We start from the raw sequence: 27,999 nt of genomic DNA, 5'->3' as shown, positions 1-27,999 counted from the left end.
GGGGGCTGCCCGCGACGGGGCTCAAGTTGTGCTCGCGCCGGCGGGGGACAGCAGCAGCGGCGTCCGCTCCTTCCCATGGCGCCGGTGGGCGCGCGGGCCGGCCTCACCCGGGGCCGCGCGGGACCTGTAGGACAGACACAGGGCGCGGTGAAGGCGCGCTGCAGTCCCGGACGACTTCCCTGCCCGCGCCGGTGCCCTGCGCAGTTCCGGGGAAGCCTCCTCTGCGGGAACCCCCACACTCCCCGGGGGGCCGGTGACGTCACCGAGGACGATGACGTCACACCTCGAGGTTTCCCCCGGTAGGGTTTTCCCGGATCTGAGACCCGGCAGCCGCCGCTGCGGAGCCGAGGAGACTCCAGGCGAGCCAGCAGAGGGCGTGCGAAAGTCAGACTCAGCCTCAGTGCGCACGGGAGGTTCGCCACCCCAGAAGGTACCCCAGTTCGGAAAGGGTTGCAGAGGCCAATGGATAGATCCCCCGGGGCGCTGAAGAGGCGTCTCGGGGCGGTTGCTGCGCGGCCGGGAAAGGGTGGCCCACCTCCTACAGCTCCACAAGCCGCCCACCGACGCCCAGCTTCAGCCCAGTGCATGCGCCTGGCAGCCCCAGGCGCTCTAGGCCTTGTACCCGCTCCTACCCCTGGCCGCCCAAAGCATGGAACATCCAGGCCTGCACTGTGGCCTCCTGGCTGTCGCCGCTCTCCTAGAGGGGGCTCAGGCGGGGTCGTTCCTGCTATTACTGCGTGCCACTGGCCTGCCTTTGTCTGCACCGCCAGGCGTGGGCCGTTCCCTCTTCCTTTCCTTTAGGCGCCTCCGCCTGTCAGATCCCAGCTCCGTCTCCGTTTCCCCAGCCTCCTACCAATTTGCAGCCCCGCTTGGCCCTACCCTTCTAGCTCCTGTGCGCGGTATGGCTTCCTCTCAATTCCTTTCCGTTTCTGCAGAGGGTAGGAGAAGTAGCTCGTTTGCTACTGTATCACCTGGTCTCTCATCACTCCAGATGGGCACGTCTAGTTCTGCCTCCTCCTCTCCACAGCCAGGGTTTAGAGGGGAACCTTGCATCCTAAGAGGTATGTAGGAGGGAGCCCTGACTGCCGAGTGATGGGTGGCAGGCGACTGTTCACCACCCCCACAGAACAGAAGTGTGCCCTTCTTGAATGCCTTCTAACTACCCAGGGCTTTCACATACAACCCTTTGGGATAACTATAGTTATTCCTATTTTACAGATGAGGGAGGGGGGAAAGCAATTAGCTGTGTAAATGGCAGATGGCAGTGCCTTAATCTGAACCCAAGCCTGGCCACAAAACCCTAACCGGGGTGGGAGGGTGCTGCTGCTTGAGCTACTCTGTGGGCCTCTTCCAAGAGCCCCATGGACCCCCCCACACCCACTTCCTCAGCATGTCCGACGCGCACACACATTTAGCTCTGGGGCCACGGTGGGCCTGAGCCCCAAGCAGGAGGCTCCACATCAAGCTGTCTCAGACTGTTCTGACAGCAAGCTGGGCCAGAGGAAGCCTGGCTTCTGACAGGAAGCCAGGCCAGAGGCCACCCCACACTTCTCCCCAGATGGCTCCTGTCTGATTCTGTGGCTGCCTTGTGCCATGTGCCACTTGGTCCCCGTGCCAGTCCCTTTCTCCTGGGCCTGTGTTCCAGAACAGACAATGGCAAGAACAATAGTTCCACCCGCCCCCTCCACAACCCTACCATGAGGCTGCCATGGCGACGCAGCCCAGATAAAAACACGATGCTGCCAGTCACTGGGAGTTAATTAAATCTGTTGTTCTCCTTTTCCTGAGCCCACAGGAATTTTCAGGAATGCTCTGAGGAAGCTGGCACTGACTTAAGGGGCCCCTTGGCCTGCACAGCAGGAACAGCTTCAGATCAGAAAAGGTACTTCTGGGGCTGGAGGTGATGGAGTTTAGCTGAATTAGAAATAGAAATACCTGCCAAGAACTGTCTACTGCATGTCAGGCCTTGTTCTAGGCCCTTTCCATTCAGAATTTCATGTGATATGTAACACCACCTGCTCAGTGGGGGCCCATTTGATCAATGAGGACACAAGCTCAGACAGAGAAATGACCTGCCGCAGGTCACACAGCTAATAAGGGGAGGAGCTAGGATTTAGCCTGAGTCTGAATCCAGAGTCTGTCAAAATACCTTCCCTTATGTGGCCACTGGAATGTAGACGAAGAGCCCGGTGCGTGTGAGCACCTGGTACGTGAGGACTTGGCAGCCATAGAGACACTGGGCCAACTGGCCAAGTTGGAGCCAAAACACACTTTCCTGTTGCTTCCCAACAAGACCCTGGCACTTCCGGCCACCAGCCCTCAACTCAAGAGTAGGAAAAGGCAATAGGGTAGAGAAACAGGATGGCAGCTCCAAGGTTAACAAGGAATAAAGGACAGACTCTGGCGTGAGGGGCCCAGCTCAGCTGACTGGGCATTAGGGTGCATGGCAGCAGGCCACACCCAAGACCCCTGAGGTGCCAGTATGGCTCCTCAGCCAGGAGGCAGGAACCATTGCCGTATTTTACAGATTAGGCCGCTGCAGGTCCGAGAGGAAGGCTCTCTGATGTCACGCTGGTGCCAATACCCAGTTTGAGTGGGCAGGGGTTTGATGCTAAACACTCCGTCCTGGGCTGCTACTTCACTCAGTGGTGCTCTGGGAGGCCCAGAGAGCATGGATCCTGCCTGAGGCCTCCCTCCTGCCTTTGTCTAGCCCACAGGAGTTGCTCAGTACATCTCATCTAATCCACAGTAGGTGCTCGATACATAAATGTCAAGAGAGTCATTCAAACCTTCCCAGATGCTCTTCCTGACAGGCCAGGCTTCTCTAAGCTTCCTCCATGCTTCTTTGCATGCTCCTGCCTGTCTGAGGAGCCCTTCCGTACAGACCCTGCCTGCAGCCATACAGCTTCCCCATCCCCTCCAGACTGTCCAGGGCAAATGCTGCACCTGTCCAGTTCCAACTGTGTGCTAGGGCTGGTGCCCCCACATGGACTCCTCCTTAAGTCTGCCATTCTATGATTTTTTTCTTCATTCTCTTTTCCTACCTTCTTGCAGGTTATCTGAACATTTTTTAGGATTCCATCTTGATTTATTTGTAGAATTTGTGAGTGTATTGCTTTGTATGGTTTTCTTAGGCCATGCACTCACTGGGAGTATAGCAGGAGGACAAAAAACGAGACCCCAGGAGGTGAATATCTTAAGCCCTATGATGCCAGTTTCCTTGTCAGTGACCATGGTGAAAACTGAGCTAGTTCATGCAAAGGATTTGGAGATGCCCAACAACATTAGTGCTGCTGATGGTGGCCTCTGAGCTGGGGACGCTGAGATGTGTGTATCCTTAAGGCACTCTGCCTGAGGGCTGGGCATCACAAATCATTCTCAGGCATCCTACAAACTACGTTAGCATTCCTCACATTTGACAGATGAGAGCACTTGGCTCACAGGGATTCAGTGGTCCCCCAAGGTCACACAGATTTCTTATTCTGGGGCCTGGCACACTGCTGGGGGCACCTACCACATTGCTCCTCTGCATGATGAATCCCAGCACTCCAGTCTTAGACCCCAAAGATCTATTGGATCCTTTATCTCAGTAAAGGGCCCACCATTCACTCCATCCACTAAATCCTGTTCTCTTTACAGGACGCCTGGGTGGCTCAGTCGGTTAGGCATCCAACTCTCGATTTCGGTTCAGGTCATGATCTCAGGGTCATGAGATCGAGCCCTGCGTCAGGCTCTGAGCTCAGTGTGGAGTCTGCTTGAGATTCCCTCTTTCCCTCTGCCCCTCCCCCTGCTCACGCTCTCTCTCTAAAATAAATAAAATCTTTAAAATAAAAAAAAAAGTACGGGCGCCTGGGTGGCTCAGACGATTAAGCGTTTGCCTTTGGCCCAGGTCATGATCCCAGGGTCCTGGGATCAAGCCCCACATCGGGCTCCCTGCTTAGCGGGGAGCCCGCTTCTCCCTCTCCCTCTGCCTGCCACTGCCCCGGCTTGTAGTCTCTCTCTCTCTGTCAAATAAATAAAATCTAAAAAAAAAAAAAAAGTAAATCCTGTTCTTTTTACCCTCAGTGCACTGTGCCTTCATCTGTCTACTTCCTTTGGTCCCCCTGCCACCACCTTGGCCAGGCCACCATCATCTCTCACCTGGGCCCCTACTGCCATGCTTGCCACTGCCCTCCTTCCATGCTGTGCCCCTGCCCAGCCTACCACTTTCCACATTGCCCATTTCCCCCAGGCCCTCTCCTGCCTGAACGCTCTGGCAACTCCCCACCATTTCAGGAGGCAGCCCAGCTCTTTAAGACAGTCTGGATGGGTGCCTCTCAACCTTGAATGAGCAGCAGAGCCACAGGGAGGGCTCGTTAAAACAGAGTGCTGGGCTCTGCTCCCAGTGTTTGCTTCAGTAGGTCTGGGGTTGGACCCGAGAGTTTGCATTTCTAACAAATTCCCAGCAGATACTGATGTTGTGGTCTAGAGAGCACACTTTGAGAACTGACCTAGATCAATGGCTTCTGGGATGAGTTCCTGCCAAGGCCTCTTCAGCCTCACCTCTCAGTGCCCTTCCCTCTGCAACCAGCCCGTGTTCCCGTCCTAGCTGCTGAGAGTCCTGCTTTCTTCCCCCGAGGGGCCTGCAACACAGCCTCAAAGCTCTTGCCCCCACACTTACTACTCAGCTTCATGGCCTCACTGTCACTTTGCTAGACAAGTCAGCTCCAGGCCGCCTCACTGCCCAGGCTTGGATGGGAAGCCCAGGGATAGGACAGTGTGCTCCGGCTGTCTGTGTGCACCTCCAGAGGTTGCATCTGTCTTGTCATCTGGCATGCAGCAGCTCCAAAACCACTTGTTGGGTAACTGGAGCTGCCCACTTCCCCGTTTGGTCTTTTAGCCGTAGGACAGGGAACACCTCTAGAGCTGGGTCTGCATCCCACTCACTCCTAGGAAATGTCAGCCATTCACCAAAAAGTCACTGAGAGAGAAGCCATCACCCAGCTCTTGGCCCTCGCAGGGTGGTTTACAAACGAGATGAGGATCCATACATCCATGTGAATAAAAGGAAATGGAGGCATATGTCAGGGGCTCTGCAGTGGACAGAGGGAACCCCAGACAGCAGGGGCTCCAGGTCATAAGGTTCCCTGGATATAAGGCCAGAGCTGCTGGTCAAGTGAAGGGACAGGGACTCAGACCAGGGGACAGCAGAGGGAGGGGAAATGTGGTATACAGAGTGAGGATGGGGTGGGAGAAGTTACTGCTACCCTGTCCTGCATGCCCAGCGCATGCCAGGTCCACTGCTGGCCTCTTCACATTCAGTCTCTCAGTGACACCCCGCAGGTGGCTCCTGCCAGCCCCACTGTCCAGAGAAGGAGCTGGGGCAGTTCAGGCCCACACAGGCAGGTGGTTGTGACGCCCAGGTGACTGCAAAGCCCACTGTCCTGGCAGGAAGGGCATTTCAGGCAGGCCCTGGTAACAACTTTACACTCCTCCCACACCAAGACACATGAACTGAGGCCAGAGAGGGCTGCCGCCAGTCGGCCAGGCATAGAGCTGACCAGAGTCTCATTTCCAGCTAGGCCAAGGTACTGGCCTGGCACGCTTGCCTACAGGTAGCGCCTCTGTGACCCCACCCTGGCACCGGCCCAGGAACCCGGAGCTTGGAAACTGCGAACAGGACAACAGGGACTGGGGTCTCAAGAGAGCTTGTAGGCAGAGAGGCCCTATGGGGCTCAGTGTCTACTGTATTCCTATCTGTCCTTCCAAGGGAGTTGGCCACACCTCGGGGGCTGGGGGGAGAGGAGGACGGCCTCTCCGAGAGGCAGCGTGGTATAACACACAGAGCACTGAAGGGAGAGCCCAGGGTTTAAATCTTGTTTCTGCCTTGATCAGGCTGTGTGGCCCCATCCCAGCTGTGCCCATGCCTGAGCTGAAGTTTCTTTGCTCGTAAGACAGGGATGATGCGATCGGCCTAGCACTGCCAAGGGAGGAGCAAAACTGATGGAGTGAAAATACTTCAAGACCGGTGTACCCAGCCACACGTGACAAGCCAACTGCCAGCACTCTGCAGCCTCGAGAGGCTCAGATATGGGAACCAGCCCATGGTGCTACATCAACACAAGCCTGGGAGTGGCCCAGCACAAACTGCCATCACTTTACCACGGACCGGAGGTCATGGCCTTGTGACTCTCAGGCTGGACACAGTTCATGGGCATGTTTTGTTGGCCCACAATCAATTTTTTAAAAATATTCTGATTAGTTGCCAAATTTAAAGCCCAGGAGATTTTACATAAAAGTCGGGATTCTTGGCTCATCTTGAAAATTATCTGGTCATTCCAAGTCCACATTCTCACGTAGTGACACAGACTGTCACTGAGTAGCTCCCTGGCCCACTTCACTCATTCCGTTGCTCGCTGGGCCCTAGAGGCATTTGGGTTTCCAGCCCCTGAACTAGAGTGAGCACCCACAACAGCCAGCACTACACAGACCCATCTTTGCTGAATTCGACCACAGCGAAGGCTGCAAGCTGGTCAGGCCACAGAGCCCCCAAACCAAAAACTAGGGGCTTGGGGGGTTACCAGGTAACTGAGGTAGCCCTCATTGCTCAGGTTCACCCAGAGAGAGAAAATGGAGGAAGGGAGCCCATCCAGCAGCATCACAGTCCCATAGAGCATCTGAGTGAGCAAGAATCTAGCTGATTTTGCTAGAAGAAGGAAAGGTGTACTAAGGCTTGAAAGACCTGGGGAATTGCCTCACCGGAAGACTATGAAAGAAAGTTAAGAATGCTCCTCTAGAAGGCCCTCCAGTTCTTTTCTGCCTGGGTCGCAAGAGATGGTGTGTGGCAGGCAGAGCAGCTGTGCCTGCTGAGAAACCGTCACTGGAAACCTAGCTCCACCGCTTACTGATCGTGTGACCTTGGGGAAATCGCTTTACCTCCCTGAGCCTTGGGAGTCTTCATCTCTAAAATGGGGATAATAAACTTACCTTGTACAACCGTTGAAAGGCTTAGGGGATAATGGACGCAGAACACTCAACACAGGTCTCGCACAGAACAGGGACAGAATGAAAGGAGCCTGTGAATAATTCCAAAGGCACTCCTGCCTGCAGGAGGGGGACTCAAGACTGACTCCGGGCACCATCTATCTAAGGGCATCTTACGCCAAGGCCTCAAATGCCTGGGGTGATGGTCATCCCTGGTGCCCAGGACACCTTCCTGGATGGGAGAGGAAACCCAGGGGTGGTTGTGGTCATTGGAATGTTGAGTCCAAGGTCTGTGATTGGAGGCTGGCGTCTGCTGAGTCAGGTCTGGGACAGCTGGCAGCAGGACCATTTCTCTCCCCAGCACCCTGCCGCTGCCGGCTGGGGGAGGTTGGGAGAAGAGCCAGAGGTCATTTCCTCTGACTCAGCGGCCACTCTCCTCCCAGAGGAGCTCCCCTGGAGGACAGAGCATCTCCATGTGGCGCTGGCCTGCCTGCCAGCCAACCTGCATGCCACCCAGCACAGTCTGGGCTTTGTGCTCAGATAAGAAAGGGACACTTGTGATCCAGACAATGGGCCGGGGCGCTCCCATTTGGCCTGAGCTTCAGCTTCCCTGGCTCAGCAATGTCCTTTCCTCTGCTCCTGCCCACTCTGCTCCCACCACTCCCGGGAGAATGGTGGCTTGGAACACGGAGCAGAAACCCACAACAGGCCCTAGCCGCGGTTTGGCACATGCCCTGGCCATGAGGAGGAGGGATGTGAGCTTCTTTCTTCTCCCCTGGTAAGGAACATCGCCTCTGTGGCACCCAACTCGGGTCAGGCCATTTCCCTGGCGAGAGGTGGTGGTGGGGGGGGGGGGGGGGTGGTGTTGGAGTGCAGACGCCGGACCCAGCCTCCAAGCCTCCTCCTCCCGCGGCAGGCCCAAGGGCTGGGCCGCCCCCACGTTTGCAGCCACCCCAGGAGCCCTGCTGCGACGACTGCAGCCACGTGGGAGCCAGCTCGTGCCCACGGGGCCGCTCACCCCCCCACCCCCATCTTCGACGAGCTGTGGAGGCAGGCACACCCAGACTGGCGAAGTTACCCCCACCTCTCGAGGGGGAGTCCCCGCACCCTCTCTCCCCCTGCGCCCCTAGGCTGCTCGGAGTGGGGGAGGGGTGGGAGGGGGCGTCGCCGCCCCGCAGCCGCGTTGCCGGGGAGCGCAACCCCGTTGCTGTGGCAACCGTTTCCAAGCGAACCGGTGGCGGCTCGCGCCCGGCTTTGGCTCCCTCGCTCACTGGCGCCCTCCCTCTCTCTCCCTCCCTCCGGAGTGGGCTGGGGGAGGGGCTGGCCGGGGCGGGGGGTCCGGGGCGGTGACCCGGGGCCAGAGCGCGGAGCTGCCCGCGGGGAGGGGCTCAGCCCAGGATCATCTTCCTCCCCCGCTCCGGGCCCGCCCGGCCCGCCGCCGCCGCGGTACTCACGGGCCCAGGCATCCTCCTCGAGCTCGTCCTCCTGGCTCGGGGCGAGTGGCGCGGGCCCCGCGGACAGAGCCCCCGGCCTGGGGGAGGCGGCGGCGGCACCGGGCAGCTGACTGTGGCAGCGAAGGCGGCTGCGAGCGCTGGGCTGGAGCCGTGGGGCGCGCGCACGGGCGCGTACACGGCGCGTACCAGCCCGGCGTGCGCGCGCGCGCGGCAGCCGGCAGAGGGCCCCCACCCCCAGCCACTCGCCGCCGAGGAGGCTGTCCTGGGAGCCGAAGGCGGAGGACCTGGCACCCACCTGCCGCGCGGAGACTCGCACGCGGGGCGCCGGGCTCACCCTGCACAGGGAATGCACGCGCCACGCCGCACAGCTCCTGGCAACAGGCTGTCCGCAACCGGGCGCACGCAGGCAGACGGGGTGTACACAATCGGCCGAGCACACAGGATGCTCAAGCCAAGCAGCTGAGGTCAAGGACCCTGACACACACACACACACATAGTTCAACCCGGAAAACACACATACACACACGTCCACGCCCCGGCCACATCCTAGGGGGCACTGCACACATGCGGTGGGCAAGGGTTGCAGCAGGCAGGCACCCCAGTGTTGTTACAACTCACCAATACATTGCCCCCTCCCAACTCACGGCCCCTCCTCAGTGCGTCCCCAGTGAGCATACATCACCCCATGTCTACTAAGAAATGGCACAGGAAGAACTCAGTGCTGGACCCATAGCCCCGGTCTTCATGGACCCTGCTCATCCCCAGGGAATAGAGGTGAGGCCTAGTAAGGGCCCCACTGTGTAGGCTGAGTCTGAACCTGGCTGTTCATCAGTCTCAATTGGGTTCTCTGTTTCCAGTCCAACTTCTATATCACACTTACGGTGATCTTCCAAAAACACCCTCCACCACCGTATCAGCTGGGACATTTTGATTTGCAAGTGACAGAACCCCAAAATAAATAGGCTTGAGCCCAAAGGTGTTTGACTCATGTAACAAGGAAGTCCAGATGTAGATTTTATCTGTGATTACAATTGGTTCCAGGTGTCCCAACAATGGTATCGGATATATGTTCTCTCCACTCTGCCTTCTGTTTGCATCATTCTTGAAAATTCCCAGGTGGTGGCAAGGATGACCCCCCACGGCTCTAGGCTTATATACTGCCACCCAACCCCAGAACCTCAATTCTTTCCCAATAGTTCTAGCAAGTCCCCCCAAAGAGTCTTTTTGGACTCATTTTGGCTTAGTGTCCATTGGTGAACCAATCCAGTTTCATGCCTGGGGAGGGGATATATGTTCAGCCACCCAGTATCCATTTCCTTTTCTTTGGGTACAAGCACCCTACTTCATCAGGGGGACTCACTGCACGCCATGGGTGCCATCATGCTGGGCCTTTGAACCCAAGTGCCCTGCTCCCCCAGTGCATCCATGGGCAGATTTCCAGCTGGGCCTTTTGGGCTCCTTGGGTTTGCAGTCAGGCTTAATGATGCGGACACAGACACGGCTGTCACATCTTGCTCCTGGGGATCATACCCTGATGAGAATGGGGTTTGTGACTAAGACCCTGGAGGTACCCCAGTCCTGGTTCTTCCTATCATGTTCCCCCATATCCTTTTAACACTCTTAGTTGGAGGACAGTTCTGTCACTTGCAACCAAAGATCTCTAACAGCTTCACCTGGGTCACACACTCTAGGTGTATATGTATGCAGGGGGTGCAAACCGGCCCCATCAAAATCACATGGACTGAGACAGAAGGTTCCCCAAAGTAAACATGGGGTGCTTTTTGTACATACTAGGCAGACATCCCAATACAACCAGCTGAAATCCTTTAGGGATGCCCCTGCCTTCAAGATGAGGCCCCGCATCCTTAACATGGCTTTCAAAGCCCTGCATGGCGCTCACGGGCTTTGGCTCCAGTCACTTCCTTCACCCACCCATCACCAACCCCTCCCACCCCAAGCCATCCTAAGCCACTAGAGGCCCTGGATCATCCATCTGGCTCCTCCACCCAGGTACATCTAGTTCTGTTACCCTGGAGTGCTCCAATTCTGAGACTTTCGTGGCCAAGAGACCTCCCTGCTTGGTGTTGACCCCCAGCCCCACCAGCTCTAGAATCATCTCTGCCACAGTGCTGATCACACTGGGTCTTAACTGTTACCATTTCTGTCTCCCTACCAGACTGAGCTCCAAACTGGTGGGGTCCTTGTCTCCATCAGGGTCCCCAGCTCCCACCACAGAGCTGGACTCACTGTGCTAAGTTTTAAAAGGAGCTGAACTGTAGCCAACAAGTTCCCTGGATGCCTACCTAGCCCAAGGGGGAAGCTTGGTGGGAGGTCTTGACCCACCCACAGGCAGAATGCTCCAGGGACCTACTGGTCCAAATGGTACCCACTCACCCTTGTACACCTACCTGCTCAGGGCTGGACTTCAGCCAACTGACACCTAACTGCCCTCCCACCAAAACAGAAGGGCAAATGCACCTCAGGCCCCAACATCACCCATCATGGCTAGGATCCAGCTTCATCTTCAGCTCCCTTCCTTGCCACCATGCAATAGCCACTCACCAGCTGGAAGACCTTTCCCTCAAGTTACTGGAAGCAGCAGCACATGCTCCACACACCATCAAGAGCTGGGCCACCACCAGAGAGGCCCCTTCTAGTAAGTCAGTGCTTAGAACCTTCTGGATGCCCTTGAGATAGCTGTCAGCCTGGCACCCAGCACCCACTCCCCTAATCAGCAAGAGTCCTGTCAGTGACAAAGGGGCAAAAGGAGGTGACCAGCTGCTTTCACGGATTCTCATAGCTGCCCTGTGAGGTGATGGGTATCACACCCATCTTTCTAGACAAGGGAAGGGCCTATGCAAAGCCAGCTTGAAAAGTGGCCTGGCTGAGACTCGAACCCAGAACTGTCCAATTGCAAAGCTCATGTGGCCCGTGGCACTGGTGCCTGGCCCAGAGGCAAGGAACAAACCCTTACAGTGGTTACAGAGCATCCCTGGAGGGCTGGGGGCACTGGGAGACTATGGTGCGGCAACAGGTTTATGAAGTCTGGGACAGACTTGTCAACAGACTGTCATCTCCTTCTTTGCATAGGTGGAATGCTATGGAATGCTCCCCCAATCCCTCTGTCCCCAGATGGGTAAGTCTCCTTTAAAAAAAAAAAAAAAGACCTGGCTCAACTTCTCAGAGAACCCTAATGTCCCCATGGCTGGTCCCCACACACCCTTGCCACAGCCTAACTCCCAGCATCACCACTGTCTCACCTCTGCCCAGCCACACTGCCTGCTTCCAGGGCCAAGGGATGGCCTTAATTCACTGGCCCTAGGCAAAGCACACAACAGGTGTCCAGGTAAGACAGAGTTGGCAGATGTTTCTAACAGCAGCTTCCATCTTGCTCCCCAGGCTGCTCCAAGCCCACAACTGGTTACCAGACCACCCTGGCCTTGGAGGGGACCCTTCCAGCTAAACCTGCCTCCCCAGTACAGGGAGAGCCAGACTCGTACCCTAGTGGGGACCCAAGGCTTCCCTCAGGCCTCTTCTCATTTAGGAAGCTGAGAAACCCACTGGATGAGCCCAAAGGCCACTGAGGCCTGGCTGCCTGGAGAGGCTACTCCAAGATCAGCCATGGGGGTGGGGGGTGGGGGGGATGTCCAGGGCATGTGAGAAGGGCAGCCCCCACCAGGCCCACCTCTGATCCCTTCCCACTTCCAGCAGGGCGAGGGAGGCAGAAAGACCCCTGGAACACCAGGAGCAAGAAAGAGGCAGGCAGGGCGGCTGGCCAGGTTTGTGCTCGACTGTATTCACTCAGAGACACGTGGCAGCTTACATTGGACAAAATGAGTAATAAAAATTGGCTTTAAATACGGAAAAACCAGGGCCCTGTAATCCCATGCTATCCTAACACTGGGACCAGGATGGCCATCACAATCTGGGAAGGACCAGAACTGGGGCCTGGGGCGCAGGCACACACACATCTCAGCCTACCCCCTCCACACACACGCACACGCTCACATACACACCCCACAGGCACACACAGGGAGGGATGGATTATTGCTGGGCACATGTGTCTATTGTTAAGAGGGGAGTCTGGAATGTTTGAGAGTTGGCCAGGGACAACCTCCTCCCCCCTTCCCAAGGCCTGGGCTGGGGCGTTTCTGCAAGAGGTGTCTTCAGGACAGGGCCCAGCATGAGGGACGAGGCGCCCTAGGAGCTAGAAGGCAGAGGCAGACCCATCTGGGACAACCTGGGCAGTGGACTGATGGGTCCCAGGGTCAGCCCAATCTCTGGTCACACTTTGGCACAGGCCTAGGGTATACAGAGGCCCCAGATCCAGCTTTGACAAGTGCTGAGAAGGGACAGCATTGGACCCCAGAGGTGGTGGCCTGAGCCCGAGGCAGCAGAGGCAGGCATGAGTCTCACTCGGAGGTCGGCGGTGGCGAGCACAGTGCTGGGGGCCCAGGGGCCTTGCCTGGCCCAGTCTCGGCCTGTCCAAGCTGGGCCCAAGGAGCCTTGAGTTTGGCAGTGGCCCCTCTGCCAGCTCCAGGGTGGGTCTTAAGAACGCTCTGGTTGATATATACATTCGTACAAATACATAAATACAGAAAGCCCCGAGCTCCACAGACAAGAGCTGAAGGGACGCACCTTTGTCCCAGGGACAGCCCAGGCCTTGCCCGAACTCAGCCAGACCAGGGGCTGAGGGGCAGAGGACACCGGGGACAGCTCCGGCTGTGTTCCCCAGGCCACAACTTGCGTGGGCAATGGGGAAGACCACTGTGCAAAACTGTAAACAGCGCTCGGAGTAGCTGCTACCGCCAACCACCGGTGGAGGCCTCAGGCTGGGGGCTAGAGGCGGGTGGGGAGCTCGAGGCGGGTGGGGAGCTCTTCCTCACTGTCGCTGCAGTTCCCACAGCAATCCTGGAGGGATGGGGAAGACACGGAGGGAGAGAGGCAGAGCGAGGGCCATTAGCCACTAGTGCCACCAGCCAGGCCGGCCCTGCCAGGAGCTGCCTGGAGCTACGCTCGGGGCTGGGGGCTCCCGACCAGGGGCCCAGACGTGTGTGGGCCTCAGTGCAGAGTCTACTGGCAGCAGGCGGAAGTGAGAGGGTCCAGGTGGATCTCGGGCTCTGCCAGAGCAAGGCCCTGTCCAGACCCTCTCCCCTGGAGATGGTGGAGGCAGAGCATGGGGAGACAGATGGCTAAGCAAGGCTAGCAGCTTGAAGGTGCCAGGGTGCAGGGAACGAAGTAGTTGGGGGGAGGGGGGAGCGGGCACCAGACTTCTTCCGCCCACATCTCGCCTCTGCCATGGAAGGGCTGCCCGTGGCTCCCCGAGGCCGGGCAGCAAGGCCAACCCACGGGGAGCCCACACTGCTCACCTCTGGAAAGAGAAAAGAGGCCGTGAGCCCAGCCAGGGGTAGGGGACAGGCGGGAATGAGGCCAGAGACCCTGGGCACACGTGGCATGGCTGGAAGACGCCCACTCCCAGCACACGCGGGCACCAGCTCTGCCTCCCGCCCACCGTCCCCTGGAGCCAGACAAGGGGCCAAGCAGGGACCCTGCTGGGGGTTACCTGGCGACTGAAGAGTCTCTGCAGCAGTCCCTTCTTGGGGGGTGCAGGTGGCTGACCCTTCCAGTCCAGGTCTGGGGGAACTGAGCCATCCAGCCCAAAGACATTCAGCTCCTGGAAGCACTCGGTCTCCACCATCTGCCCAAGCACAGACAGCCGTGAGAACTGGCTCCGGGGCTGCTCCTCTGGAGCCCGGCCCACCAGCCGGGCAGCTCCTTACCTCATTCTGCCAGGGGATGGGCACGCTGCCCGTGGCAAACTTCAGGTAGAAGTCCTGGTCAGTGGGCTCCAGCTCCACACCCTTGACGGTGGAAAACTGTTCGATGTCCAGAACATCCTTGCAGTAAATGGCCTGGGGCTGGTGGGGATGGAAACGGCAGTCAGCCGGGAGCAACAGACTCCCAAGCGGGCACACACGCACGCCGGCCCACCTACACGCATGCAGGCAGCTCAGCCCTGAAAATCACTCCTTGGCCTGGTTGGGCCCCAACCCTTGCAGCTCTCTGATTTGGAGTCAGAAACTAGGTACCCCAGGCACTTCCTAAGCACAGCAGTCCCTTCTCTTTGAGGTCATTCCCCCTCTGTAAACTGGGGATCACTACCCCTTATCGATCCTGACTGATGAGGCTGCATAAAGGCCATGCCTTTCCCGGTCCATGGTAGCTGACCTGCTGCAGCCAACCAGCCCCCGCAGTGCCCTGCGGAATCAGTGACAGGCACCCCCTCCACCCGCACATGGCTGTCTCGGGGTACCACTGCACGCATGGCAGAATCTTAGCTGGTCCTTTCAGCTGAGCATCCCCATGCAGGGCCTGGAGCTGATAGGTCCTCTGTCCCAGGATGTCCAATGGCCTGCTCCATCCCCTCAAGCTTCATGGCCAACCAGAGGATTAGAACGGTCCTCCCAACTCCCCACACCCCCAGGGCCCCTCCCTCCTGGGAGCCCACCTCACTCCAGAAGGCCACTGTCTTTTTCATCTCCATTGTTTTCTAAATCCTACTATTAAGGATGTCAATTAAAACAACATCGTAATGTAAAATGGTGCAGCTGCTTTGGAAAACAATCTGGCATTTCCCCAAAAGGTTAAATGTAGCGTTATCATATTAGCCAGCAATTCCACTCCTAGGTATATATCCAAGAGAAAGGAAAACATATGTCCCCACCAAAACTTACATGTCAATGTTCATACTAGAAGAATTATTCATAATAGCCCAAAGTGGAAACAACTCCAATGTGTATCAACTGATAAACAAAATGTGGTGTATTCATACAACGGAATATTATTCAATAATAAAATAGGAACAAAGTAGGGCACCTGGGTGGCTCAGTTGGTTAAGTGTCTGCCTTTGGCTCAGCTCATGATCCCAGGGTCCTGGGATGGAGCCCCACATCAGGCTCCCTGCTCAGGGGGGTGTCTGCTTCTCCCTCTCCCTCTGTCCCTCCCCACCACACATGTGCTCTCTCTTTCAAATAAATAAAATATTAAAAAAAAAAAAGAACAAAGTACAGGCTACAATATTGATGAGCCTTGAAAACATTCCACTAAGTGAAAGAAGCCAGTCACAAAGGACCACATGTTGTATAACACTATTTGCATGAAATGTCCAGAACAGGCAAATATACAGAGACAGTAGATTAGTGATGGCCAGGGCCGCAGGGAGAGGAGAATGGGGAATGAATGCTAATGGACATGGGGTTTTTGTTGGGTGGGTGGAAAGGAGTGATGTGAATGTTCTAAAATTGATTATGGTGATGACTGCACAACTCTGAATATGCCAAAAGCCATTTAGTTACACACTTTAAATGAGTGAATTATATGGTATGTGCAATATATCTCAATAAAGCTACTAAAAATGATATCAGCATCAAACTTGCTTCTCATCTATTGCATCTAAAAGAAATTCCAGGGCGCCTGGGTGGCTCAGACGTTAAGTGTCTGCCTTCGGCTCAGGTCATGATCCCAAGGTCCTGGGATCGAGCCCCACATCAGGCTCCCTGCTCAGCGGGAAGCCTGCTTCTCCCTCTTCCTCTCCCCCTGTTTGTGTTCCCTCTCTCGCTGTCTCTCTGTCAAATAAATAAATAAAATCTTAAAAATAAAAAAATAAAAAATAAATAAAAATAATTTTTAAAAAAGTTAAATTCCGGGGCACTGATTTTTTATCTTTGAAGACTCAGGGGCGGTGGGATGATTTCAAGGTTAAATGAGATGATGTGCACTGGAAGCAGGGGTAAACTTGATGGGGGGGGGTCAGCCCCGAGGCAGGCTGCTCTCAGTTCAATCACTCACAGCAAGGCCCACGCCCCAGGGTGCTGGTGAGGCCTACAAGGCACAATCCTTCCTAAGCAGCGGCTCCCTAGCTGGCCTCCCGCTTCTACTCACCCCCTCTAGCACTGCCCCTATACCTCACAGGCCTGCTCAACATTCCCCAAAGGCCCCCCATCACACTGGGAATAAAACCCTGCGCCTCTCCCAGCCCATGCTCGCTCGGGCCCCACTGGCCTCCTCGCTGATCACTCGAGGTTTCTCCTTCTCCCTGGAATGCTCTCACCCCAAAACTCAGCATGGCTCTCTCTTTCATGTATTTTAGGCTTCTGTTTAACCGTCAGGTTCTCAGAGACCACCCTGTCTAAAAATACTCCCACCCCCCCATCATTCCTTATCTCCCTCTTAGCCGGATTTATTTTTTTCACATTACCTGACATGCTTTTTCTCTTAGTGCTTTCCTTCGCCATGCTCCCCACTACAACAGGAAGGCAGGACTGGGTCCTGCTGACCTCTTTCTCTCCGAGGTCTGGCACTTATGGGCACTCAGATATTTGTTGAGCCAATAAACAGTCACTGTGTGGCTGACAGCCATCAGTCTGGCCTGCTGGTGAACTGTCAATGCCAGGACCCAGTCCTCTTACACATGGGAGGGGGACAAGCACATAACTTCATCTTGGCCACTCACAACCTTCCCTGTGACTTCACACACAGAAGCCTGAATTCAGAGGGAGGACAATTAACAGGCTGAAGCAGAGCCAAGAGATGAAGTTCTGGCAACATTGCGTGAAACCCTGACATGGGCCCAACGCTAGGACCATCTGGCCAAATGAACCAATAAGCTCCATGTTGGACATAAGTTTTAGCTGGCTTCTGCCACTTGGAATATGAGGACTCGAGGATGTCTCTGCCCACAGAACACCTGACCCACCGAGATGCTCAGGAAATGGGTGAGACTCTACAAGGGGGAGCCAATCTTCAGCCCCTTACCCCTGCTGGCAATGGCATGTTGGTTTTCCTTTAGGAAACTGACCTCCCCCACCGGCAGTGGTTCGGGTGGGCAAGTGATCCAAGTGTGGCTGCTGAGGGGCCTCCAAACAATCAGTGGCAATCAGCACTAGCCTTAGGACTTTTTTTTTCCTTTCAGGACTTCTTTGGAAATGATTGGGCAAGAGATACACTGGGTCTCCTGGGCTGGTTGAGCTGGTAGGATGTGGACCTGAAACACTGGGTCCACCACGGCCATACCCTAGGGAGAGCGGCCAGGGAGCAAAGACCGCACACTGGCCGGTACGGCGGGGAGGGAGAGGAAGAGAGAGTTCCTGCAACAGAGCCCCAGATCCAGGGATGCCAAGGCGAGATCTATCCTGAGGCTTTTCACCTGTGTGAGCCCAGTGAATTATGTTCTGTCGGCCAAGCCCTTGGAGGTGGGTTTGCTGACACTTGCACTGAAGGTGTGCTGACCGCGCCTCCAGGAGCCCCGAGCCCCCCGCACCCCCCGCGCCCGCCCCGGCTCGGCCGGCCCTCCGCAGAAGTGGAAACCAGCACTCACATCGGGCTTGAAGGGTGGCTCCAGCATGCCGGCTCCCAGCCGCTTGAAGTTCAGCTTCTTGAAGAGGGGGTGTTCCTTCACCTCACGGGCACCACCTCCACGACACCCCAGGCGCTCAGCAGGGTCCTTGCACAGGAGCTGCAGCAGGGCAGGGGTGGTCAGGGTGGCGCGGGAGAGGTGCCCGCTGCCCCCCGGCCTGGCCGGTCAGCCTCCTGATGGCCGCCATACCTGGGAGCAGAGCGAGCGGGCCTGCGGGGAGAAGCGCTCCGAGTACTCCTCAGGCACCTCCTTTACCAACCGCTCCACCTCCTCTCGCTTGATTTTCTTTTTCCTCTGCTGGAAGGGGGACTGGCCTGCGATCATCTCGTATAGGAGGCAGCCCAGTGCCCACCAGTCTGGGCTGAATGTGTACCGTTCGTTCTTCACCACCTCCGGAGCTGGGCAGGGTGGAACAGGAGTGAGGGCGGGCCAGGAGGCAGGAACCAGGCCCTGGGCCCCGGGAAGGCCCAACACACATCAGGTGGGGCATTAGCTGATGCCAGCAGGCACCCCCCTCAGCCTGGCAGGGACTTCAGTGCATGGGACAGCACATGCCCCCATCAAAGGGAGCCGATGTGGCCCTGCAGGGGACCGGGTCTGCTGACTTTTCAAGAGAAGTCAGAAATCCGTGTTTTTAATGTGACGCTGTCTGGCCTATCAAATGTTGGCAACCCATTCCAAGTGTTTTAAAAACAATTTGATTTAAACACAAATGGAGGCCACATCAGGCCTGTGTGGTTACCAGTTTGCAATCTCTGGATTTAATATAGAAAGAAGAGACTCATCTGCTGCATACCTAGCCCTGCCAGGCTGGGCACACGGGGATTTCTGCCTCTCCTACCTCTTCGCATCTTCAAGGCAACTTTGCGAGCCAGTACGACCGCTTTCCAGTGGGGCAAAGTGAGGCTGGGAGCAGCAGTATGTGGCCAAGGACACACCACAAACAAGAGGTGGGCCCTGTAACTGGGACTCTGTCTGCTGTATCACACGGTTCCCAAGGGAAATATGGGGCACATCATGGCACTGCAGGTGGGCACTTCCTCTCGGAACCTGGGCAGCTCAGGGGAGGGCAGGACTGAGACCCCAAATCAGCCCCTTCTCATCCTTCTCTGGTAGCCACCTGCAAGCCCAGCTAATAGCAGGAGCTCAGTAAGTATTTGGTGAATGAATGAGTATTCTCAGGTGTGTGGGCCCCGGCTGAGTCTCGGTCCTAATTTATAAAAGAGGGACATCAGCTTTTTCTACTCCCCGAGACACAGAAGACTCCCAGACAGAAGTGGTGGGGCCGAGCCCAGGACAGCAAGGGGGTCAGGGTGGAGGGAGACTCACCCATGTAGCCCACAGTGCCCACACGACCCTTGATGGTCTGGCCCTCTGGCACATGCACAGCCAGCCCCAGGTCGGAGATTCGGATGTGACCTGAAAGTGGGTGGGGAAGCAGGGGGGCCCACTAAGCAGGTGGGCCAGACCCTGCCCTACTCCACGGCACCCCACCTCTGTGGCCCCACCCACCCACCGTGGTCATCCAGTAGGATGTTCTCTGGCTTCAGGTCCCTGTGGGGAGGAGAGAAGGGCAGGGTCAGACGTTGTTCAGTTTGCAGAGGAGCCAGATGGGACGCCACCACCTCCTGGCTCACTTGTCTCCCGGGATGGAATGTGCAGCAAGGTGTGGGAGCCGTTTACTGCCAGGCTGAGAGACGGCCCTGCCCTCGCCCACAGCAGCCCTGACTTGAGGGAGCAGCCCAAGGATCTGTCCAGCCAGGACCCTTCCTGGGAGTCCCTAGGCAAGTGGAGAGCAGCTCCCCCATGGGGAGACAGCGCCAGTAGCCTTGCTCACCACTAGTATTGAGGGGGTCCCACCCTCCCCCCGACTCTGGCGGCTGACTCTACCTTTCCTGCCAAATGGGGCAACTCATCTGTCCCTCCATGGGGCTGTTGTGAGGTTCAAATGAAATCCCTGCCAGTAACAACAGGCAGAGCTGTCCACTGCCAAGCCCCCCATGCCGGGCTCTGTGCACTTTACTGCATTATCTCATTTGGTCCCTAAAACCACCTGCAAGGCAGGAATTATAGTCTCTGCTTCCCAGAAAAGGCAAGAGCGTAGGGAGCAGGGAGCCGACTGGCCCAGGGTCACACAGAGAGGGGTGACGACACGAGCATTCGTGTGAGCGAGCCAGACCCAGAGGCTCTCAAGTGTACCAGGCATGCGCAAGCGTGGCAGGGCTCAAACCAGCTTCTGCATGCCGTGGCAGCCCCGGCGCACCAACGTCCTCCGGCAGCCTCCACCCGTGCCCCGCTGCAGCCCCCCGCGGGGAGGCCCGGGCCGGGCACCTGTACACGATGCGCTCCCGGTGCAGGTCCTCCAGGCCGCAGCAGATCTCCGCGGCATAGAAGACAGCCCGCGCCTCGGGGAAGCCGGCCTGGCCCATGTGGTAGATGTGGAACTTGAGGTCGCCTCCGTTCATCAGCGTCAGCACCAGGCACAGCGCGTCCTTGGTCTCATAGGCATAAGCCAAGCTCACCTGTGGCCGAGGGGACCCGAGCCCTCAAGCAGGGGCCGGGGGCCACCCGGTGGCATGGCTGGCACCAGCCGCCCAAAAAATCCTTCTCAGTGCCGCTCCTTGGGGCCCAGCCTGCTCCCCAGGCCTGGTGTCAACACCCCAAACCCGCCCTTCCCAGGCATCTCTGAGAGCGGGAAGGCGGTGCCTGGAGGGGACGGGGCGGGGCAGGAAGAGACCTAGTTGGTGAGTGGGGAGGGCAGGGCAAGTGTGTGGCCAGGGGGAAGGGAGGGGTCTCCTGTCTGTACTTACTACAAACCTACTGTTCACTTTCTCCAGGATCTGCTTCTCATTGAGTGCCATGGCCTCCCCTTTCCGCTTCTTGATCCGCTTCTTCTCCAGCTTTTTGCAAGCGTACATCTTGCCTGTTGCCCGCACCTGGCAGGCACACACCTGTAGCCAAGGTAGATGGGCAAATAGGGACTAGCTGTGCCCTTCCTGCGGCTACAGGAGTTCGGGGAGGGGGGCTAGCAGTCCAGGGCCCATGGTACCCCACCTCCCCACTCCATCAGGGGCTCTGGCCTGGCCGCTTACCTCACCAAAGCCACCTTTTCCCAGGACTCGGTACTGCCTGAAGGTGTTTTTGGTCACTGGCTGCCTGTGGGCAAGGGATTTCAGAGCAAACACAGGCTGAGCAGGGGCCCAAGGCCATGAGAGTCCTAGCAACTTGGCCTACCGTGGCCCAGCCTTCAAGGAGCTCACCTTTCCAGCCACTTCCACTGTAGGAAACGGTTGAAGTAGATGCTGTCGAGGTAGTCGGCAAAAGGAGCCATGCTCAGGTACTCGTGGGTCAGCCTGTTGAGAGGGCCCAGCCCACGGGTCAGCCCCTGACCCTCCAGGTTCTCGGCTTATGGGGCCAGACCCCCTGTTATGTGCACGCTCAGTCTGAAAGGCAGCATCATCGGCCAACCCTCTTGCTAACCCGACTAGGCGGGAGACATGCACCCATGCAGAAGCTGAAGATGCTACAGAGAGGGAAGGCCACCTGCCCAAGCTCACACAGCACGTGCAAGGCCAGGGTGAGAGGCTGAGCTCCCTCACCAGCTGCTGAGCCGTTCACAGCCTTCCGGGCCCACAGAAGCCCCGTCCTCGGGACACAATCCCAGGCCCGTGGGCAGGGAGAGGCTTACCGGGTGAGCTCCTGGAAGAGGTCTTTGCACGGCCCCTGCTCCAGCCGCTGGGAGCAATTAGTCACCAGCTGCCGGGGGACCTCAGGGATGAGGTCAGGACCCTAGGGACAGGCAATAAAGAGGTCAGTGCAGGGGGCTCCCTCGGCCAGCTGCCCCCTCCCAGGGCAGAGACAGCCGGTATCTTAAGCCTGTGCTAGGAGCAGCTGCAGGCTGGTGGTGCGCCAGCCCGCCTAGCTGCTGAACTCAGGTCCACTGCGACCCTTGAGGCAGGGTGAAGCAGAGCCGCTGGAGGCCGCCCTGCCTGGCCCACCCTCCTGGGCTCCCTGCCCGCAGTCTGCCTGGCAAACCTGGAGCAGCTCCAGGGCACTCTCTGCCCAGGCTGTGGTCATTCCTCTCCCCACCACTGAGCTCTGCCCACTGCTGTCATCCCTCCATCACTGCTCGCTCACCGTGTGGCTCAGAAAATTCTGCATTAGCCGCCGCCCACAGGCCTTCCGCTTCTCATCAGGGGTCACTTCATACTCGGCCTGCAGGGTGGGAGGCAGAGAAGCTCGGGCTCTGGGCAGAACGGCAGGGGTGGGGAGATGGAGCACACTTGACCTGGGGGCCTCTGCCCACCCTCGGGGCTGGCCTGGGCCGCACTCACCACTCCATCCAGGAAGGCAATGCAGCGGGTCAGCTCGGGCCTCGTCGCGCAAAACTCTCGGAACAACAGGCGCCCAATGGGCTGCCGCTCACACAGGCTGTGGTAGTCACGCTCTGCAAGCAGGGGTGGGAGTTACTGGGTTCCCAGACCTGGAGCCTGCCGGCGGGGCCCTCCTGTCCACACCGCCAGGCCCTGGGCCCCAACAGCAACTTCCAGCCCTGTGGTAGGGAAGCCATCAGCTCCTGCAGAACCCTCACCACAACACTGAGGGGGGGCACTGCCTTTTTCCTTTTTTTTTAAGATTTTATTTACTTATTTGCCAGAGAGGGAGCACAGCAGGGGGAGCGGCAGGCAGAGGGAGAAGCAGGCTCCCCGCTGAGCAGGGAGCCCGACGTGGGGCTCCATCCCAGGACCCTGGGGTCATGACCTGAGCCGAAGGCAGACACTTAACCGACCGAGCCACCCAGGCGCCCCGACATTACTCTTATTTCCATCATAGCCTGGGACTCTGAGGCCCAGAGAAGCCAAGTAATTAGCTCAAGGTCACACAGCCAGGAGTTTGGCTCTGGAGCTAGGCCCTCACCTCCCCCTGCTATCTCCTCGTTGACACCACGTACATACGTCACAGCGCTGGGCCTGGGTGTGGTTTGTGAGGTTCCGGCCCGGCCCAGGCTAGGCCCAAACCTGCTGCCTGCCTGGCGAAAGTGCAGGAGGAAGCTGTGGCTTCCGGCGAGCTTGAGGCTAGGCCCCCTTCCCAGGCGGTGGAAGCAGCCATGGTATACTCCTTGCCCACGTGCAGGCTGTCAGAGGGGCCTAGGCAACCTTAGGGGCTGCGCAGACCTGGGGCCTCAGCCAAGATAAGCAGGAACTGGGGTCCTGGCCCTTCTGGTCCAGGTTTTGCTGCCCCCACCACTCACCCTGCCCCGGGCTGGGCTGTGCTAAGCACGGGCTTGGGGCTCCTCATGCAGTCCACCTGTGGGCTGGCTCCAGCCTCCACTGTGTCTTCTGTCCCTCAAACCCTAGGCCTGACCCTCCTTTCCTCTGCTTCTCTCAGACTGCCCCAAATCTGACCCTGCCCTACTCCCCCCATCCACCCACCCCAACCACCTCTGCTGTCCTGTTTACACTGTGCTCTACACCCATCTCAAGCCCAGGAACTGAAACTGGGTTGGGTGGTGCAGACTCAATCTTCCTGCTCCCCAGAACCCCCAACCCTGCCTGCCCCAGGGTGAGGTCTCAGGGGAGGCTCCCCCAGCACCCCCAAGTCTCCACCCAGGCCTCACCGAGGCTGAGCCGCAGCTCTTCACACTGGCTGATGTGGGGGAACTGCAGCATCTGTCGCCATTTCTTGCTTTTGCCTTTGCGATTCCCACCACCACCTGTGGGAGCAAACGGGCACTGGGTTTCCAGTCCCACCGCCACCCACTTCCCTCACCACTCGGGGCACCCAGAGGCCTTCTGGGCTCAGCCCAGGCACAGCCCACTTTAGGAGGCACCTCAGGTCTTCATTCCACATGGTCCCCTGGGCCCTCCTACCAGGTAAGAGTTTCCCAGGGGAAGAAAGCAGAGGACATGACAATGGTGGGAACTATGTAAGTCAAGATGCAGAAGGGAGAGACTCCAGGACATGTGGGACATAACTGAGACATGCCAGAGGCACAGGGCGGCCTGGGTCCCTGGGAAGGCTTCAGACCCCTATTACCTGGCCCCGCACCACAGCTATCAGAGACTCAGGACAACGTGGTGGCAAGAGGGCTGGCATTAGGGATGCCCACTTCAGTACACAAGGGCTTCCATGGCCCCAATACCGGCCTCATTTTACCTAGCTGACTCCCTATCTATAGCTGCTGAGACCAGAGTAGCAGCCCAGGTGCCTACAGAGCCAGATGGGTATGGTAAATGTGGGCCAGATGGGAGACAATAGGGAGTGGTGAGGAGTGTGGTACTGGGCCGTGCACGCCCCTTCCAACAGGGGCGGCTGCCGCTTGGTTGTTGCCAGGCAGGAATGCAGGCTTAGTGTGTTCAGCTGGGAATCTGGACTATTATATGAAATACTGGTCCATATTTTTTGTAAAAACCCACTGCAGCCAAATGAATTAAACATGTTAGAGAGCTAGCCAGATGTGGCCCATGGGCCAGGAGGTGGAAAATGGAAGAGCCCGAGTCTTAGAGCCCTACAGACATAGGTCTGAATCTCCAATTCACACTTTAGGCCCATCCCTTGCCCTCTATGAACCTCAATATCCTCACAGGGACTTTGGATCCAAAGCCACCTCCAGAGGTGTTGTCAGGGTGACTTGGAGAGTCTGTGTCTAGTACTCTGCAGGGCTGGGGCAAGAGGTGGGCTCCAACAACTCATGGCAAGCTCAGGCAGCCACTTTCCCTTGCCTGGCCTCAGTTTCCCCTCGGTTTAGCCAGCCTTGTTTCCATCTGGCCTGGCTGAAGGCAGGTGGCACAGGGGAAGGGGCTGCTCCAGGGAGGGAGCACAGCTGGGTGCCTCCCTGGGTTCTGTGACCTAAGCTGCCTGGAGGAGGAAATGTTGCAGGACACCCATTGGGAAACCTGCTAGCAGCCCTGCGGCGGCCTGCACCCAGCGTACCCCACAGTCATTGCTCCACTGTGAATGAGCAACAGACCTCCACCCCCAAGCCGGGGCAAGGCCTCCTCAGAAGGGGAACTCCTCCCCCACCCCCACAGGTCCCTCACCCAACCCTCCATCCGCTGGCCTCCCCCCACCAGTTACTTCCTCCTCCCCCTCCTCCCAGCCACATCAAGGCAGCAACAAGAGTCACATGCAAATATCCTGTCCTGGAACTGCCACCAGAGTCGGTGGGGCTCCTCCCTGGCCTAGCCTGCCCCCGCCACCCCCGCCCCGTGCCTCTGGGTACCTGGGCAAGGAAGGAGGACTAAACAAGGGCTCCCCCACCCAGCGCTGCCCCACTTCATCCTCACAGCAACGCTGCCACGCTAGGCACAACCTCATGAGAAAACGGAGGCCTTGAAATGAGGAATCAATTTGTCCAAGATCACAAAGCCTGGAGGTGCCAGAGGCAGGATTCAAACCCAGCTCCCTGGGACCACAACCCATGCTCCTTTCCAACCCCAAACCCGCCATGCTGGCCATCCCAGCGTTCCCAAACCATTTAGGGCCTCAGATCCCTTGGGAAGGTGGCAAAGGCCTGGCCCCAAGCTGTCAGCCAGCTAATGAAGGGATTCCAATGCAGCCAGTCTATGGGCCAGGGTTTAGGACTCTGTGACAACAGGGATTTCTTTTAGTTTTAATGTCCCATCCCCAACCATTCCACAAAAAGGGTTACTAAAGTTTAGAGAGAAGAGACTTGTCTAGAAGCATGCAGGTGGGAGGGGCAGAACCAGGTTGGGTAAGGGTTCTCCAGGGGAGGCAGCAGTCCAGGTCCGGCCATACCCCACTTCGCCTCACCCAGTGCCTGAGGAAGCCTGTCGGGAGGTGCCACACTCTCTGGCCAGGCAAGACAGTGCTCTCAGCAGGCCTAAGGCCTGAACGGGCTACAGCCCTAGGGAGGGAGGCCTGGCCAGGCTCTCCCCACCCCTCCTCCCTAGCTGGCTAGATGACGAGGCAGAACAGAATCGGCAGATGCCCCCAGAGGCTAGGAGGAAGGCCTAGCCCTGAGACTTGATAAGGGACAGGAGATAAGGAAGGCTCTGGGCATAAGGACCCAGCCTGCCATGCCTACTTCCAGGCAGCACCTCCCAGGGGGCAACACACACTAGGCAGGCAGGGGGTACCAGATGCTGTGCCATCTGAGGGCTCCTCTGGGCTGCCTACAGACTATATTGGGGGCATCCTCTGTCCTAGGCCTGGGTCAACCACAGTCTCACTGTATGACTTGGGGGCTAGTCCCTAGTCTGAACCTGTTTCCCACCTATAAAACGGAGCAGAAAAGTGAAACAGATGACTCAGCCTGGAAGCCCAGCAAAGAGTGGAAAATGACCATGTCATGACCTCCCTGCCCTAGAGTTCAAAAAAGAAGGGTCTTGTTCACCGCTGGTCCCCAGCACCCTAGACAGGACAGGGCACAGAATGAGTGTTCCGTGATTATGTTACTGAGGTGGACAATGGCAGGTGAGGGCCAGACTGACCACAAGGCAGTGAGGACCAGGTCTGGTCCACTGTGTCCCCCAGAACCCTCAGAGAGCAGGTGCCTTGTAACATTTGGGGTGGGAGCCCCGAGGAGCTCAATACACACTCACCAGACTTGCTCCCTCTGCCAGGCCTTGCACTTACTGTCCTGCCAGCCCCACATGCTCTCTTCCTTCAAAGCACAGCTCCCACTTAATTCCTGTGCCCATTTAGCCCACTACACCGTGGGCTTCCCGACGGCAAAAATCATGACCGATTAGCCTCTGTCCCCAGTGTCCTGAGGCACGGAGCAACGTATGTGACCAGCAGTTTCCCCAAACCGGGTGGGCTGTGGTACCGCAGTGGCTCCGCTCATTCATTCTCCAAACCTTTATCCTGCACCAACTTTGTGCGGATCCAGGCTGGGCGCCAGGGTCTGGGCCTGAGGCACGTGGGATAGGCCACCCTTTCTTGGGGCATCTTCTCACCTATAACCTGGGAGAGGCCTCAGAGAGGCTCTCCAAGGACCCAGGTCCCACCCTTCCCTCTTCCTTCCTCTCTCTTTTCCTCACCGCAACCCCCCACACCCCCGCGCCGCGAGGGCGGTGGCCTGACCCCCGCCCCTTCCTGGGCCCCGACACCCCGGGGCAGGTGCCGAGGACTACCGGCCGGAAGGGCTCGCCTCTGCGCGGGGTGCGGGGCGCGGAGCACGCTGCCCTAGGGGATCTGGTGACTGGGGCGCCCAGCCGAGCTCCGAGGCCGCGCGCCCGTGTTCCCCGCACCCGGCCGCCTGCTTGGCCGCCTCACCTTCCCGGGCCTTGAGTAGCACCGTGTTCGCTACGATGTTCTCGAGCTCCATGGGCTGCGGCGCCGCCGGGCCCGCCGGGCCGCGCCGCCGGCCGGGATCGCTCGCGGGAGCCGGGGCCGGATGGCGATCGGCGCGGCGCGGCTCGGCTCGGTTCGGCTCGCAGTGACCGCGCCGCGGCCTCCCGGGCCTCCCCGGCCGCCGCCGCCCGCCGCGCACACTCCGCCCCCTCCCGGGGGCCACCCCGGCGCCGACCCGCCCAGCCCTGCCCTCTGTTTACTTTACGCGGCCAATAACTAGGCGGGCGCTCCCCGCGCCGTCTTCCCATTAGGCAGCCTCTTCATTAACCCCCGCCTTCCGAGCCAGAGATTCGCTCAAAGGAGCAGGGAGGCGGGACTTAATACGTCACCTCTTCCTGGTTGGTCTGAGGTGGGGTTCAGCCCCTAGGTTCGAATTTCTGGGCCTTCGTAGGATAGCGAACTGCCAATTAGGGCCGAGCCCTCTGCTGGGACAACAGAGGTGGGTCCTCTGGGTCACGCCCTGGAGGGCGGATGTTTAATTGGATAAAAGGAGCGTCAGTCATTTTCATCGCTGCACTTTAACTGGGCCATCAGATGGGGGTGTGGCCCGGGTCCTTTTGACCAGCCTTGGCTTTTCTAAGGTTTGTAGGGGATGCACTTGCTGTGTTGGGTCTCCTGCGGGCCGGCTGCGAACTATTTTGAGCCATGTGTTCAGCCGTATTCCTTTGGTTTGGCCCGTTCTGGAGAGCGCACATCGGAAGCGGGGAGAGGTCCAGAGGAGGTGGTTGGCCTCCCCAGCGGCTCCTCGGCCTCCAGCCCCCGCCCTGCCCCCGCAGCCGGATGTTGTGATTTCTCTCCACCCACACGGCCTCGCCCGCCCTCGGCTCTGCTGCCTTATAAGGCAGCTCT

At 58.1% G+C, this 27,999-nt stretch overlaps 1 protein-coding gene and 1 long non-coding RNA gene across 6 annotated transcripts in view; one reads left to right on the top strand and one right to left on the bottom strand.

Annotated features, from left to right (window-relative positions):
* Nucleotides 1–7: 7 nt before the first annotated feature.
* Nucleotides 8–27,279, bottom strand: GRK6 (G protein-coupled receptor kinase 6). 5 transcript variants are annotated; one of them, XM_081826404.1, is made up of 17 exons: nucleotides 27,073–27,279; nucleotides 23,450–23,545; nucleotides 22,167–22,279; nucleotides 21,970–22,047; nucleotides 21,521–21,621; nucleotides 21,093–21,185; nucleotides 20,925–20,988; nucleotides 20,643–20,783; nucleotides 20,164–20,354; nucleotides 19,349–19,386; nucleotides 19,162–19,251; nucleotides 18,022–18,230; nucleotides 17,794–17,931; nucleotides 14,198–14,335; nucleotides 13,981–14,115; nucleotides 13,787–13,788; nucleotides 12,194–13,328 (listed from the first exon to the last, which is right to left on the bottom strand). In XM_081826404.1, the coding sequence occupies exons 1-17, from the start codon at nucleotides 27,122–27,124 to the stop codon at nucleotides 13,220–13,222; spliced, it is 1,788 nt and encodes a 595-aa protein (XP_081682530.1). In that variant the 5' UTR covers nucleotides 27,125–27,279; the 3' UTR covers nucleotides 12,194–13,219. The 5 variants fall into 5 exon arrangements, with proteins under 5 accessions (XP_081682528.1, XP_081682530.1, XP_006733200.1 ...); XM_081826402.1 differs by lacking the exons at nucleotides 12,194–13,328; nucleotides 13,787–13,788 and adding an exon at nucleotides 8–124 and having other exon boundaries at nucleotides 27,073–27,278; XM_006733137.3 differs by having other exon boundaries at nucleotides 12,194–13,788; nucleotides 27,073–27,278.
* The window catches only part of LOC145722618 (uncharacterized), a 99,202-nt gene continuing 86,234 nt past the window's right edge, over nucleotides 15,032–27,999 (top strand). Inside the window, exon 1 of the long non-coding RNA XR_014147006.1 lies at nucleotides 15,032–15,413. This is a non-coding gene — a long non-coding RNA (uncharacterized LOC145722618). The remainder of the gene's footprint in view (nucleotides 15,414–27,999) is intronic.

Source organism: Leptonychotes weddellii, chromosome 7 (genome assembly GCF_054177405.1).
Source record: "Leptonychotes weddellii isolate Sample4059 chromosome 7, ASM5417740v2, whole genome shotgun sequence".
Taxonomy (NCBI): Eukaryota; Metazoa; Chordata; class Mammalia; order Carnivora; family Phocidae; genus Leptonychotes; species Leptonychotes weddellii.
This window is presented reverse-complemented; position numbering and strand designations above follow the sequence as displayed.

Excerpts from the sequence above, each read along its gene's own strand:
- GRK6 (XM_081826404.1), bottom strand. The coding sequence starts at position 27,124 with ATGGAGCTCGAGAACATCGTAGCGAACACGGTGCTACTCAAGGCCCGG. Across the intron at positions 23,546-27,072 it reads GCTACTCAAGGCCCGGGAAG|GTGGTGGTGGGAATCGCAAA; the intron begins GTGAGGCGGCCA and ends TTGCTCCCACAG. Across the intron at positions 17,932-18,021 it reads CCCGCTCGCTCTGCTCCCAG|CTCCTGTGCAAGGACCCTGC; the intron begins GTATGGCGGCCA and ends GCCCTGCTGCAG.